This window comes from Neoarius graeffei, chromosome 7 (assembly GCF_027579695.1).
Source record: "Neoarius graeffei isolate fNeoGra1 chromosome 7, fNeoGra1.pri, whole genome shotgun sequence".
In the NCBI taxonomy this organism is placed as follows: Eukaryota; Metazoa; Chordata; class Actinopteri; order Siluriformes; family Ariidae; genus Neoarius; species Neoarius graeffei.
Window position 1 is genome coordinate 96,574,475 of NC_083575.1, and position 15,193 is coordinate 96,589,667.

The 15,193-nt window shown below is 38.5% G+C and overlaps 1 protein-coding gene across 1 annotated transcript in view; it reads right to left on the reverse strand.

The window, feature by feature from the left end:
• LOC132889789 (caspase-6-like) overlaps nucleotides 1-4,217 on the reverse strand; it is a 29,763-nt gene extending 25,546 nt beyond the window's left edge. The window contains exons 1-4 of the mRNA XM_060926609.1: nucleotides 4,139-4,217; nucleotides 3,661-3,708; nucleotides 251-293; nucleotides 1-150 (exon numbers count right to left, since the gene is read on the reverse strand). Of these exons, the coding sequence (XP_060782592.1) occupies nucleotides 1-150; nucleotides 251-293; nucleotides 3,661-3,708; nucleotides 4,139-4,202 (305 nt within the window). The 5' untranslated portion in view covers nucleotides 4,203-4,217. The remainder of the gene's footprint in view (nucleotides 151-250; nucleotides 294-3,660; nucleotides 3,709-4,138) is intronic.
• Between the last annotated feature and the right edge of the window lie 10,976 nt (nucleotides 4,218-15,193).

Here is a 15,193-nt window from a genome sequence, read left to right on the forward strand (position 1 = left end):
CTCTTTTTGAGGTTGTTCCTGTCTGCTGTGGATCCATTTCGAGGGTTCAACCTGAGCTGCCAGTAAAAGTTCTCCTGGTTAAAGATGAGAGCCAGACCTCTGCGTTTGTGCTTCATGTTGTACTCCTCATTCGGGTTGAGACTGCGAGTGCTGCAAAATAAAAATTTTAAAAAAAAATCACAGTTGATCAAATGTTCAACTTTTAAAATAGAATAAATTCAGCATGACTTTTTTTCCTCCATAATCTCACCTTCGATACCCAGAGTCTGTCTCTGTCTGGCCTCCTTCCTGCCCTGAACATATAACAAGTACAGTATATTTTACAAACGCGACTGAATTTTCTTCCAGGGTGTTATATGAGGAATAAAACATAGGGTGGCATGATGAAGTAGAGTTACTGCTGTTACAGCCTGAAGCTGATCCATTCCCTAGATTTGTGGAATGTCCACGAAAACGAAATTCCTGTTCTAATTTATGTTATAGCAGCTATAAACAGCCTGCTATATTACAGAGAAATCCCAAAGTGTAAGCTCCTATCCTGAAATAAACAACATTAAATAAACATCTCCTTACAGAAACCATCAACCATATCAACGATTAAACATTTTTAACTCATTTACAGTATATGGAGCGTCTGTTGTCCAAGCGATAGGTGACTGAGCTGTTACTATAGAAACAATAATGTATTATAATAATAACAAGGGCATTGATATAAACCTGTGATTTGCAGCTGCATTAGTGTCAGAGCTGCTGTTAAAGAAAATTAATCACCACCTTCTGACCAATCACAATCCGGAACACTGTGGGATAAGTTATTACAGTGTCGTATAGAGTTGTGCATGCATACATACCAGGGCTTTACATTAGCACCCGCCCACCCGCCAAATGCGGGTAAAATTCGGCTTTGGCGGGTGGTTTATTCTGTGGTATGACAATATATTTTAATTGTAGTTTTCTCTGAAGGCATTTGATATAATAAACGCATTGCAATGTAATATTACACGCCTACAACTCCCATGAGCCCCTGCATAAACATTCTGACAACATGTTAGAATTGTTTAGAACGTTCGTTAACGGCTCAGATAAAATCAGTGATGCGGTAACCTGCGGTTAATGAACGAAGCGACAAAGTTGCTGACGACTGACAAGCGCACTATGTGGCGGCGTATAGCTGGAGTTTCAAACCCTGCTGCTCAGGGAAAAAGGGGCAGAGATGATCAGGGCCGGAGCAGCATTTTAAAATCACCGAGGTCCGTGATGCGCAAAGCGCGCGCCGAAACATTTTCGCCATATTTAAATGAGAGGGTGAATTACACATCACACAAGAGATCTATTCCTGAAATTACTTTTAATGGTGTTTAAACTGAATATCATCAGTTTTGGAAAAAAAAATCATGTATGTGGCAAGAGTAAGAATAATTGAAGCTTGTTTAATGGTTTGATCTGGCCCAAGCAATGAGGACAAAAGATACCCTAACCATGCAGCCTATGGAACTGAGATACATTAACAATCTGGCATCCATTACACCGACACGCACACAAAAAAAATCTGGGAAAAAAAAAATCAGTATACACCACCATGTTTTAGGCAAAGTTATCCAAGGCAAACATAAGTTGAAACTTTCCACTCAACTTATCAACTTACGGCCTGCTGGAAGCCTCAGGTCACGAAGACCATTTTTCATGGACCATTCAGACTCATCTGATGATGACTGTAATGAGGACATTTAATGTCTCTCTCTACACATGTTCACACACACACACACACACACACACACACACACACACACACACTATTAATAGATAATACATAATATACATAATAATGCTTGATAATACACATAATACTTGCATATCAAAACATCAAATGTTTTTCAATGATAAATGTTTTGAATTGGACTTTTAATATCAGAATCAGTTCAGTTGTACTGAATGTTATTTTTCATATTATACGATATTTCATATTGTAAGGGGCTTGAATTTGAGTTCAATAAACAGAATACTCTGTTTATATTTTTGTCTGAATTGGTCGCATGTTTTCATATAGGGAGCGACCTTAACAGCACTGAATACCTGAGTGCTACTGTAGAGATACATTATACGCTGCCGTTCATAATTAAATCTAGATCTTCCGAACTTTAACGCATCATGGTGAAGAAAAAACTGCGATTTCCTGGCAACAATATTGTGGCTAGTGAAAAGGCTGAATGGTTAGTGACTCGGGAAAACCACTAGCCACAGTGGGCGGTGAGCAAAAAAGTTAATGTAAAGCCCTGATACATACACACACTTTGTAGAAACTGAAACCAGGAAGTTTTCAGGACTTTGATCACACAGAGATAATAGTTTTAAAATAAAACATACCCAGGTCAGGTTTCCTGTGCATGTGTGTCAAATGTCAGACTTTACTCAAGTTTCCTCAGATGTAGTCAATCAAGAAGTACACGTTTGGTTCGTTCTTGTAGTTCTCCACAAGAGCCACAAGGCTAACGCGGCTAAATTTACAGTGCAAAACTCAAGAAGCTAAAATCACACTCCAAAATCCTTTTCTGTGTTATGTTCTGGGAAATATACTCCATCTCTGATATTCACATGGAGATCCAAAATCATTTAAATTGGCAGAGCAATGAACTAGAAGCATGTGCCAACATGAAGAAAGCGGGGAAAACCGAAACACAAGACTCTGCTGATTCATTACAGGTACTTAAAAACAAGAAAAACATATTCCTGTTTTAGTTTTGCTCTCTACAAAGTGCCTTTATGTTTGCACGACTAACACTGTTTATTCCACAGCTGTTGAGGTCTGGACTGTGATTAGTCATCAGGTGTTGATTAATTCTCTCTAACAGCAGCTCTGACAGTAGTGCAGGTTTATATTAATGCACTCGTTCTAACAGCTCATTCACAGGGAAACACACACAGCAGATAATAAACTGATTATAAAACAAGTTTAATCGTTGATATGGTGATTTTTCAGTAAGGAGATGTTTATTCAACATTTAAGGAAGGCATCTCTAGTGTCAGAAGCGAAGCTGTAACTTTCACAATATTGAACATAAGTATAAACGAATAAAGAGTATAATGTGTTCCCATCTCATCTCATTATCTGTAGCCGCTTCATCCTGTTCTACAGGGTCGCAGGCGAGCTGGAGCCTATCCCAGCTGACTACGGGTGAAAGGCGGGGTTCACCCTGGACAAGTCGCCAGGTCATCACAGGGCTGACACAGAGACACAGACAACCATTCACACTCACATTCACACCTACGCTCAATTTAGAGTCACCAGTTAACCTAACCTGCATGTCTTTGGACTGTGGGGGAAACCGGAGCACCCGGAGGAAACCCACGTGGACACGGGGAGAACATGCAAACTCCGCACAGAAAGGCCCTCGCCGGCCACGGGGCTTGAACCCAGGACCTTCTTGCTGTGAGGCGACAGCGCTAACCACTACACCACCGTGCCACCCCGTATAATGTGTTATTCTTTAGTAAATTAAAAACTGTAATATAATCATTGACATATTGCTGTTAGATTAGAGGAATAATATATTCAGGACATGCTCTTGGTGTGGTAACAGGAACTCAGGATGATTCTTCTGCAACACCACATCCCACTGTGTTTTATTTTTGTCTTGTTTAGTGCCTTAAAATGAAACCAACCTTTAGTGGTGATACTCTGTGCTGAGCCATGATCCGTCTGGACCTGACCTGCAGGAATAAACACTAACATTAACAACAACAAACAAACAAACAAACAAACAAACAAACAAACAAACGTGACATTGAACGCTGCATGCGGAAAATAATGCACCTTACAAACAAACTATAAGTACATATTGCATTTTTCTAAACATCTAATCAAACGTCTAGCGACTGTTCGGCAAGTTTGCACTACATTTAAGCAGATTTGAGACTAATATTAGAAATTAATAAGCTATAAATCACATATAATAAGCCGAAGTGCTGAAATAACTCAGGAGGCGACTTATAGTCCCAGTTCACTCCGACAAGAAAGCATGTCTTTCCAGTCTACATTAACCCAAGTTTGCAATTAAATACGAGCATAAATTAAAAATAAACATAACGCACAAAACTGACTAAAATGTAGAAAGTGATAAAAAGCGAAAGGACTGATCACCTGACACTCGGTCCTTCTCCTCACTCGCCATTACAGCTGATCCTGAGCACAGTGAACGCACCATTAAAGGAAGCCATAAGCCCCGCCCACTAGCACACTTTGATTGGGTAAAAGTCAGAAAGTAAGTCGTGATTGGACCAGCAAGATGTCGGTCAAAGAAAGGCACAACTTCCGTGTTCGGGCTGTTGGGCAAAGGCGGTGTTTCTGTTCAAGACAGTGCTCTATGTGAGGGGCCGCATAAGACTTTATCTATTCTGATCCTCTCACATACATATATTCTCCTTTCACATACACACATTCTCCTCTCGCATACACACATTCTCCTCTCACATGCATATATTCTCCTCTCACATGCATATATTCTCCTCTCACATACACACATTCTCCTCTCACATACACACATTCTCCTCTCACATACACACATTCTCCTCTCACATGCATATATTCTCCTCTCACATACACACATTCTCCTCTCACATACACACATTCTCCTCTCACATACACACATTCTCCTCTCACATACACACATTCTCCTCTCACATGCATATATTCTCCTCTCACACATATATTCTCCTCTCACATACACACATTCTCCTCTCACATGCATATATTCTCCTCTCGCATACACACATTCTCCTCTCACATACACACATTCTCCTCTCACATGCATATATTCTCCTCTCGCATACACACATTCTCCTCTCACATACACACATTCTCCTCTCACATACACACATTCTCCTCTCACATGCATATATTCTCCTCTCACACATATATTCTCCTCTCACATACACACATTCTCCTCTCACATGCATATATTCTCCTCTCGCATACACACATTCTCCTCTCACATACACACATTCTCCTCTCACATGCATATATTCTCCTCTCGCATACACACATTCTCCTCTCACATACACACATTCTCCTCTCACATACACACATTCTCCTCTCACATGCATATATTCTCCTCTCACACATATATTCTCCTCTCACATACACACATTCTCCTCTCACATGCGTATATTCTCCTCTCACATACACACATTCTCCTCTCACATGCATATATTCTCCTCTCACACATATATTCTCCTCTCACATACACACATTCTCTTCTCACATACATATATTCTCTCACATACATATTGTTAGGACTGGGACTGTTTTGGTCTCTAGAGGCCGCTGTTATTTCCATCTTGTCATGTTTGTTTTGGCCTCTAGAGGCCGCCACTGTGTTTTTGTGTTTGTCTTCATTGCCTGTTTCCTGCCCCGCCCTTTTCCTTAATTAGTATGTGTATAAATACCCCTCTGTTTGTTCCCTTGTCACGGAGGGATTTGGCTGGGCCAGGAAGAGGGCGGGGGCTGGTGGAGGCGCCGGTGCGGTGATCGGGTTCTCTTGGTGACTAGGCCTGTTAATGAGCTCTGAGAGCAGGTGGCGGTATTCTGATAAAGCTAAGTGTTTCTATATAATTTCCAATATATTTACATATCTTTAATACTTATCTATATTTTATACCTGTTAATGTTGAGAAATGGGGAAGGATAGTGAGGGAGGTGGTAGGAAAAGGTCTAATTCTGGGGAATATGAACAACCCAATAGTAGTCAAAAAAGGACAAAAGGTGATCTTGAGATAGTAGTGTGGAGGTGTGACTCAATAAATCTTGCTAAAACAAACCCAATTATTGTTGCACAAGAAATACAGAAATTTGTAGAAAGTGTTGAGAAAGTGGTCCCTTTGTTTGATGGGGGAATTCAAATTCATTGTGCTAAAGATCAAGCAAAACAATTGGCAAGAGCCAAAAAATTTCAAGGTGTAGAATTGAGAACCAAGCGAGTAGGAAAAGATGTGTCCACAAAAGGAATCATTCATGGGGTAGGTACTGATTTATCCGACCAGTCTATTCTAGCCAATGTTAAAACACAAAATGAGATAAAGATTTCAGATGTTAAGCGTCTAGGGGGAGTCAAAAAGACTGAGTCTGTAGTATTGACCTTTGTGGGGGAAATCATGCCCGAAAGGGTATACATAGGTTTCAATTGTTACACAGTAAAGTTATTCATTCCCAGGCCAATCAGATGCTATAAGTGTCAACGTTTTGGACATATTGCAACATCTTGTAATGGGAATAAGAGGTGCCCTTCATGTGGGGAAAATCATGATTATGAGGAGTGTTCTAAGCATGAGGATCCAGTGTGCTGTAACTGTGGGGGTAAGCACTCGGCAGCATTTACACAATGCCCAAAGTTTACTGAGGCAAGGGAAATCATGGTTGTAAAGGTGCAAAACAAGCTTAGTTATTCTGAGGCAGTCAAGGAGGTAAGGTCTAAAATAGACATTAGTGAAGCTCCTTCTCAAAGTACTAGTACGGATAGCGAAAAGGGAAATACAGATAAAGTTTATGTGGATATCCAAAGTCTGGCAGAACTCATGATTAGGCTATGGTTCTATGCAACCTCTGACAGGTTTAAAGGGCAAACAATGTCAAACATTGTGTATATACTAACCAGAGAAATCGGGACTATAGTGGGAAAAGAGCTGAATGCAGAGCAAATTTTTAAAAAGCTTCCTACTAACATGAAGGCCAAGGATACAACAGTTCATGAATAGGTCACTATGGTTAGGATTGTGTATTGTACAGTGGAATGCTAATAGTATTATTGCTCATGGTTTAGAATTTAAAAATTACATATCTCAGTTAGAAAGCCAACCAGATGTTATTTGTGTGCAGGAAACCTATTTAAAACCAGATCTTAAGTATAGTCTTAGTGGTTATGAAGTTATTAGAAAGGAGGGTTTGAATGGAAGAGGTGGTGTTGCAGTTTTTGTCAAAAAAGGTATAAAATACAAATGTTAATATATTACAAAATTTAGAAGGAATCTCTCTAAAAGTTACAACCAATATAGGTGATTTAGAAATCTTTAACTTGTATTTATCTCCTAGTGTAATAGTAAGTGAAAATGAGTTAAGTGACATTTTATCTAAAAATAATATTTTTGTATGTGGAGATTTCAATGCCAAAAGTGAGTTGTGGGGCAATAGTAAAACTGACAGCAGAGGAAAGATGATTGAAAATATATTAGAGACTAATGATGTGGTTATATTAAATACTGGTCTAAAAACACACATGTATTCTGGTGGTGAAAGTGCAATAGATCTCTCATTTACATCTCCAAGGTATGCAGCCCTTTCTAGTTGGGATGTGGTTGATAATACATTTGGGAGTGATCATGCTGTTATTATAACTAAAATTCAATCTATAGCCGCATATGAAGAAGAGAATTTAGGAAGATGGTCTTTTAAAAAAGCAGATTGGGAAAATTTCTCTAGGGAATGTGATACTGTATTAGATAATGTTAACTTTGAGGTTGATTTAGAGGAGGTCAATAGTTACATATCTGATGGTATATTTAATATAGCTTCAAAATATATTCCCAGGTCTAAAGGTGGTAAAACTGTTAAAAAGAGTGGTTTATTTTGGAATGAGGAATGTGAAATAGCAGTTAAAAATAGGGAAAGGTGTCGAAATAAAGTTAGAAGAACTAGGGACCCAAAAGATTGGATTGAGTATAAAAAATACAGGGCAATAGCTGTTAAAGTTATAAAATCTACTAAAAGGAGAAAATGGCGTGATTATTGTTCTACACTAAATAGAAACTCAAACCTAAGTTCTGTCTGGAGAGTAGTTAAAAAGATGAATAATGCATACTCTGGTGAAAAAATAACAACTATTAAAAGTGGTGATATTGTAGCTACTGAAAATATAGATAAGGCAAACCTGTTAGGTAAATCCTTTGCAAAAGTGAGTAGTGATGCCAACTATTCTGAAAAGTTTAGTAAGCATAAGGAGTCATTTGAAAATAACAATAACAATTTGTTTAATAAAAGGGCTAGTAATGATTCTATTTTAAATGCAACCTTTAAAATGAGTGAATTTAAGAAAGCTTTAAAAAAATGTAAAAACACATCTCCAGGAAAAGATCAGATTTGTTATGAAATGTTCAAGCATATGTCTGAAACAAGTTGTAAAGTAATATTAAAGTTTTATAACTTGGTATGGAGTACTGGGTATGTGCCTAGTTCTTGGAGGCATGCTTTAATAATTCCCTTACTTAAACCAGGTAAAGCTAAAAGTGATACTCTTTCGTATAGACCAATAGCTTTAACATCTAATATTTGTAAATTAATGGAGAGAATGATCACTAATAGATTAAATTGGTTTATGGAAAAACATGATCTGTTCAATGTTAATCAATCTGGTTTTAGAAAACGTAGGTCTACAATCGATCAGCTTATAAAGTTAAGTGATGATATTGTAAAAAGTATTGCTAATAAATCTGTGGTTTTAGGTGTCTTTCTGGACATTGAGAAAGCATATGACATGATTTGGAAGAAAGGTTTACTATACAAACTAGATAAACTAGGTATAGATGGTAATATGTTTAACTGGATAAATGGTTTTCTACATAATAGAGTCTTACAAGTAAAGGTTGGGGAGGCAATATCAGATGAGTTTAATGTACAAAATGGTGTTCCTCAAGGAAGTGTAATTAGTCCTATTCTCTTTCTGATTGCTATCAATGATTTAAATTTAAGTGGTATGCAAGTGTCCATATTTGCTGATGATACTGCAATATGGAAAGCAGGAAGAAACATTAAATATATAAAAAGACAGGTTCAGAGAGCTATCAATGATCTAGAAACATGGTGTGATCAATGGGGCTTTAAGGTTTCGAAGGCCAAAACAAAAGTGATTTTATTTCATAGGAAAAAGTGTAAAGAGCCTATAGATATTTATTTTCAAGGTACTAAGCTAGAGCAAGAAAAACAAGTTAAATTTTTAGGGTTAATTTTTGATCAAAAACTTACTTGGAAAGATCACATTGACTATGTAGTTAAGAAATATAAAAAGAGGATAAATCTGCTAAAGGTGATCTCTGGTTCAAAGTGGGGTGCAAGTAAAGAAGTATTGTCATCTGTATATAAAGGTCTAATTAGGTCTGTTATTGATTATGGGAGTGAAGTTTATGACACTTCAGTTAAAACTCATAAAAATAAGTTGGACAAAATTCAGGCTCAATGTTTAAGAATATGCTGTGGAGCATTAATGACAACACCTATTAATGCACTACAGGTTGAGTGTGGTGATATGCCTTTAGATCTACGAAGGTTGTGGTTGCAATGTAAACTAGCGGTTAAACATAAATTTAATTCTAATCATCCTACTAGTGCATGCTTTAACGAAGCTTATGATGGTAAATACCAGGATTCTTTCAACAGTATATTTAATAAAGTAAATGAGTACACTAAAGATCTCAATATTGAGGGTCAGGAAATAATAGTTGATAATATTCCTTATTGGGAATGTGGAGACATAAAAGTTTGTTTAGATTTAGCTAATATCTCTAAAAAGGATATTCCAGTTATAAATTTAGCACATAGTAAGGAGTATTTGCAAAAGTGGAATAATCATTTAAAGGTATACACCGATGGTTCTAAAAGTGAGAATAAAACAGGTTGTGCATTCTATGTTCCAGAAATGGGCTTTAAAAAATGCATGAGATTAACTGATAATACAAGTGTGTGTGAATCTGAGTTGGTGGCTATTCTGTTAGCCATTTCTTGGTTAGCAGAGAATCCTCCTTTTCAGTTTGTAATTTTATCAGATTCCTTATCTGCTCTACAAGCTATTGAAGGAGATAAATTAAGTAAGTTGGTTTGTGAGATTAGGTATCAAATATTTATGCTGCAAAATAAAGGTATCAATGTGGAATTTGCTTGGATTCCTGGTCATGTGGGTCTAAGAGGAAATGAGGTTGCTGATCAGTTGGCAAAAGAAGCTCTTTCTCATGAAAATGTTGAATTGACAATTTCCCCAGAAATGACAGATATTTTAAAGGACATGAAGGGGGTTATCATGAGGTTATGGCAGGATCGCTGGAATAAAGATGTTAAGGGAAGATTTTATTTCAAGTCTGAAAATAAAGTGTCTCTTAAGGTGAAGTATACAGACTCCAACCGAAGGAAGGAGGTGTGTATGACTCGAATCAGGTTTGGTCATTGCTGGTTAAATTCTACAAGATGCTTAATAGGCAAGCACCCTGATGGAAATTGTGATTTCTGTCAATTCCCAGAAAATGTCCAGCACTACCTGCTAGAGTGTATTGAATTCCAGCACTTGCAGGAGGAACTTGTTAATATGCTTATGTCAAAATCTTTAAAAGTCGACAGTACTTCTCTATTAGGAAATAAAAGTCATTATGACAAAATATGGAAATATGTGCTAGGAACTAAAAAATTTATTTAGATTTAGGTGCACAATTTCGCCTTACTTTATTAACAAGCCCACTTTGTCTTGGTTTCACTCTGAATCGGCCCAGAGTAAAAGGTGATTGGGACTTTTCAATTTTCCATTTCAGGATAAGCACTTTTAGAGTAGGGTGTTAAAGTTGTATTATAGGGAAATCATTAATGAAGGTCCATATTATGTTGGGTTTGGTTTCAATACACTTGTGGTGTAAATAACTGATACAGATAGTACCTATAAGTACTATATATTGCAAATGTATATAGAAACACTTAGTGAGGTCTTGACCTCAGTAATTTTGCTACAGGTCGCCATAGCATCACTTGATGGGAGCGACCCTAAATCCCACAACAACAACAACCTTGTCACGGAGTCTTTTTCCTATGCTGTTAGTTCCCTCTGTCCCATGTACCTTACCTGTGTCTTTGTATTCTTGGTTTTTGCTTCTTTCTTTTGGACTTTGTGGATTTTGTTTTGATCTTCTGAGCGTTTGAGTTTTTGCCTCTTCTTTTCTTAGTTGGATTTTGGACTTTGACCCTTTGGATATTTTTGTTTTTTGTACATCTTCTGAGCTTTTGGATTATCCTTTTGTTTTTTCCTTTGGACTGTATATAGTGTAAATAAACTGTTTTTGATACTCTACTTTCGCCTCACGCCTCTGCACTTGAGTCATCCCCCTGGTGGCCTAGTGGGGGTTTGCTGGATTATCACGCCAGCGACCTGGTTTCGAATAACACATCTTCTCCTCTCACATACATATGTGACCGCTCACCGAATCCAGGGACACATGTAGGCCGAAACGAATCCGAGATAATCACGAAGCATTTTTTTTTCGAAATTTGTGATTTTTGTTTTTTCCATCATGTGCAAGTTGAGATCTTGAAGAATGCAATCAGTATTTCAGATAATAGATTGTTTTGTTGGAAAAGCATACATTTTTTGTTGCAAATTGTCTCGTTTTTGTCAGGACTGTAGCCTGTAGGGTGTGGGTAAATTACCATATGGGCCATTCACATGATGATTTAAGTCTTTTTTTTTTTTTTTTTTCCGCGAATCAGCTGTGTGATGCGGGCTGAGCGCATGGCTACTTAACCTGCATACAGGCGTGTGATTTCACTATGGAATGAGTTACTAAACAGAGCGCAGAGGAGCCCCGCGAAGCAAACAGACGCACGGTATTTACATCGGAGATAACCATTTCTAGCAAAAAAACCCGCAACCTCGTTTTCCAGATTGAATGGAATACTTGAATGATCGGATGATACACGGACCGTTCTAGGATTACATTCCATCAGAGGCATTGGTGTGTGCAAGGCGCCGTTTCTCTTTCTGATGGGGTAAGTTTATTAATCCAAGGCTGTGTGGTTATTTTTGCATGTAACGGAGTGTGTTGTGGTTTGGTTAAGCCTAGGTCACAACCGGACGTACGATTTTTTGGCAGTGTGATTTTTGGCGTTTCCCAAATCGCTGCGTTTTTTTTTTTTTGTTCACGGAGAAAGACGTGCGTTGGCCGTAAGTTTGTCTTGCAACCTGAAAAAAATGTAAGCGCCTGTAGAGTTTGTTTGACATGACAAAGAACCTCTGCGGCCGGTCTGCGGCTCGAAAATCAGCACATCACACGCGCGCTCTCGTGCGTTTCATGCGTGCTCTCCGTGTGTTTGTGTTTTTTGCGTGTAGACCGGCTGTAGGAGCGCGTACAGCCGGTTGTGACCGAGGCTTTACATGAAACTAGTGTTGTGTTAGTTGTGTCATCATCGTGCTATCTTTCTTTCTTACGATGTGAGTAATTTTTCAACCACAAAACATTAAAGTATACTTTTAGGACTTATTTTTGTACTTCATAATTGTGTTGGGCATACTTTGCATGGAAGGAAAATTGACGTGATCTTTGTTTACATGAAAGTAGTATCGTGCTAGCTCGTAGGGGGTAGGGCTTTCCTTAATGTCATGCAAATGAGCACCATTATGTGCCCGCCCTACACCCAGAGTAGCTGAGATGGAAAACTTTGAGGGCGATTTTCTCCCTTTTCTGTTTTAAGAAGTATACACTTTCAAAAGGCCACACATTCTTCAAATATTGTCAGATCTCCACATGGAAGGCATCATTGGAAAGCTTAGAAACTGTACTTTCTGAATCTGTCAATAACTCAAAATGCCCCCGGGCCGGCATGTGTCCCTGGATTCTGTGATCTGCCACATATATTCTCCTCATCTACATCTATTGTCCTCCACATAGATTCTGCATCCATTCTCCTCAACTGGACTGACTGATGCCAAAGTCTAAAGCCAAGCCTTGCACATTTACAGTGGTGCCTCACCCCATGTTCCTTTGTATTGTTTATCACTAGGCATTTGCATTTCTGTTTATTTTGAAGACAGTCCACCTGTCTGCATTGGAGACTGAGCAGCTTTTAATCTCAGTCTAAAGTCAGCTGTATTGCTGTATCCCTATTTCTCCTCCCTCCTTTTCCCTTTCCTTCATTTCTTTCAGGCAAAGCGCCTCTTTATCTCTCTCTGTATTGTAGTGTTGCACAGCTATTCTGAACAGGGAAGTCCATGTCAATAAGTTTCACATTGTGCACTAATGTACAGTATGGTAAGCATGCTAATTATCGGTTAAGCTAGGCTATTTTAATACCAGCCTCACTGTGTGTTTTGCCTAATCAAGTGAGAACATCATAAAGCAGGGGCGGCACGGTGGTGTAGTGGTTAGTGCTGTCGCCTCACAGCAAGAAGGTCCTGGGTTTGAGCCCCGGGGCCGGCGAGGGCCTTTCTGTGCGGAGTTTGCATGTTCTCCCCGTGTCCGCGTGGGTTTCCTCCGGGTGCTCCGGTTTCCCCCACAGTCCAAAGACATGCAGGTTAGGTTAACTGGTGACACTAAATTGAGCGTAGGTGTGAATGTGAGTGTGAATGGTTGTCTGTGTCTATGTGTCAGCCCTGTGATGACCTGGCGACTTGTCCAGGGTGTACCCCGCCTTTCGCCCGTAGTCAGCTGGGATAGGCTCCAGCTTGCCTGCGACCCTGTAGAAGGATAAAGCGGCTAGAGATAATGAGATGAGATGAGAGACATCATAAAGCAGCATAGCTATAGCCTTCAGATAAGTTGTTGGAACAGTTTCTAAGGTAGCATTGTAGGCCAATTTAGGCCAGGTTAATAAACAGAGGACTGGCATGACTTTTTGTAATACAACGATGCGGCACCTCTTTCTAGACAACAACAATAATAGAGGGTGACTGACTCCAGGTTGGAGTCTGGCCTGGGACATTTCCCGACCCTACACTATCTCTCTCTCCCGGTCATCTCCCTCTAGGCTACCCTATCTCACTGTCCCTTTTCTGTCCTCCTGTCATGATCTCTGGTGAAAATCTTTAGATTTTTTTCAATAATAGTAATTTAGTCAAAATATAGCCTATTTACATTTTATTTTTATTTATAGTTATTAGGCCTATCAAGTACAAAAATTCAAGCCAAACCAACAATAGGGTTCCCTAAAATTATATAGGCCTATATATCTATATATAGATATATCTATATATCGAGGGTTTGGAGCCAGAGGGAAGTAAGTGGCATTTTTGGCGAAAATGAGTTCTATATATCAAATGAAAGGTCTTGATGAGCTCTATCTAACTGTACCGAAAAGACACATCAGAAATCAACCTATATTGAATAAAACAACAAAACAACAAAGACCTTACTCAGAAGTGGGCATCGGTGTTGGAGCCAAAAGGGCGTATGTCCCATTTACACCTATGGCTTAGAAAGGCTTAGAAGGCCTAGCTTAAGTGAAGTCATAAGATAACTGAACAAGATAACTGAAATTGAACTGCTTGAAAGTACAGTAGATGTTAAACTGTTCAAGTGTTTGAAATGAAAGACATAAATGTGAAGTCATAAATGAGAATGGAGCAAAGGGATGCGAAAAGGGGGATGAGAATTGAATTGTGTACTTGTATAGGAAGGAAATGGCCAGGCTACATTGCAATTAAACTAAATAGAGAAGTGGAGAGACCAACACATCAGAATGTGTTTGCTGTATACAGTATTTGAAATAAAATGAAAAAAATAATTACTTGTTAATCACATTGTTTTTAACCAAGGATGAGCAGATACGCCTATTTTCCTTTCAAAACATTAGAAATGTTTGGTGCCCAAAAGGCGTATCCTATCTTTTTTGCCATATTTTTAAGATTTTACAAGATTTTTGAATATGTTCAATATGTTATCATATTTTTATTTAATGACTACCTCATTTAAGTATGTTTATGGCTATAATGTTGTGGTTAAAGGTAAATAAATTTTGTTGATTAAAGGATGGTCAAAATTTTGTTTTGGCTCTCCTGTAAAGTTGGTCAAATGTGATTTACGCCCCTCTGGCTCCAAACCCTCAATATAATTATGTAATTTTATATGTACGTATGTGACAGGAGAATATGCCTATGTGAGAGGAGAATGTATGTATGTGAGAGGAGAATGTATGCATGTGAGAGTGAGAATGTGAGAGAGCGAGTATATATGTATGTAAAAGGGCCAGTATGGATAATGTCTTGTATGGCCCCTCATAGTTCTAAACTCACCGAGCTGAAGAGCTTTCCCAGTTCACCCAGAGAAACCCACTGCTGCACTCTTCTGACAGTTAATCAGAAACTCATTCAACATTTATATTTCAGTTTTGTCTCAAAATACTTTCTGGACTGAGTTGCAAACTTCTATTTAAACAACAGATCAGCAGTAATATTTGTTTGGAGAA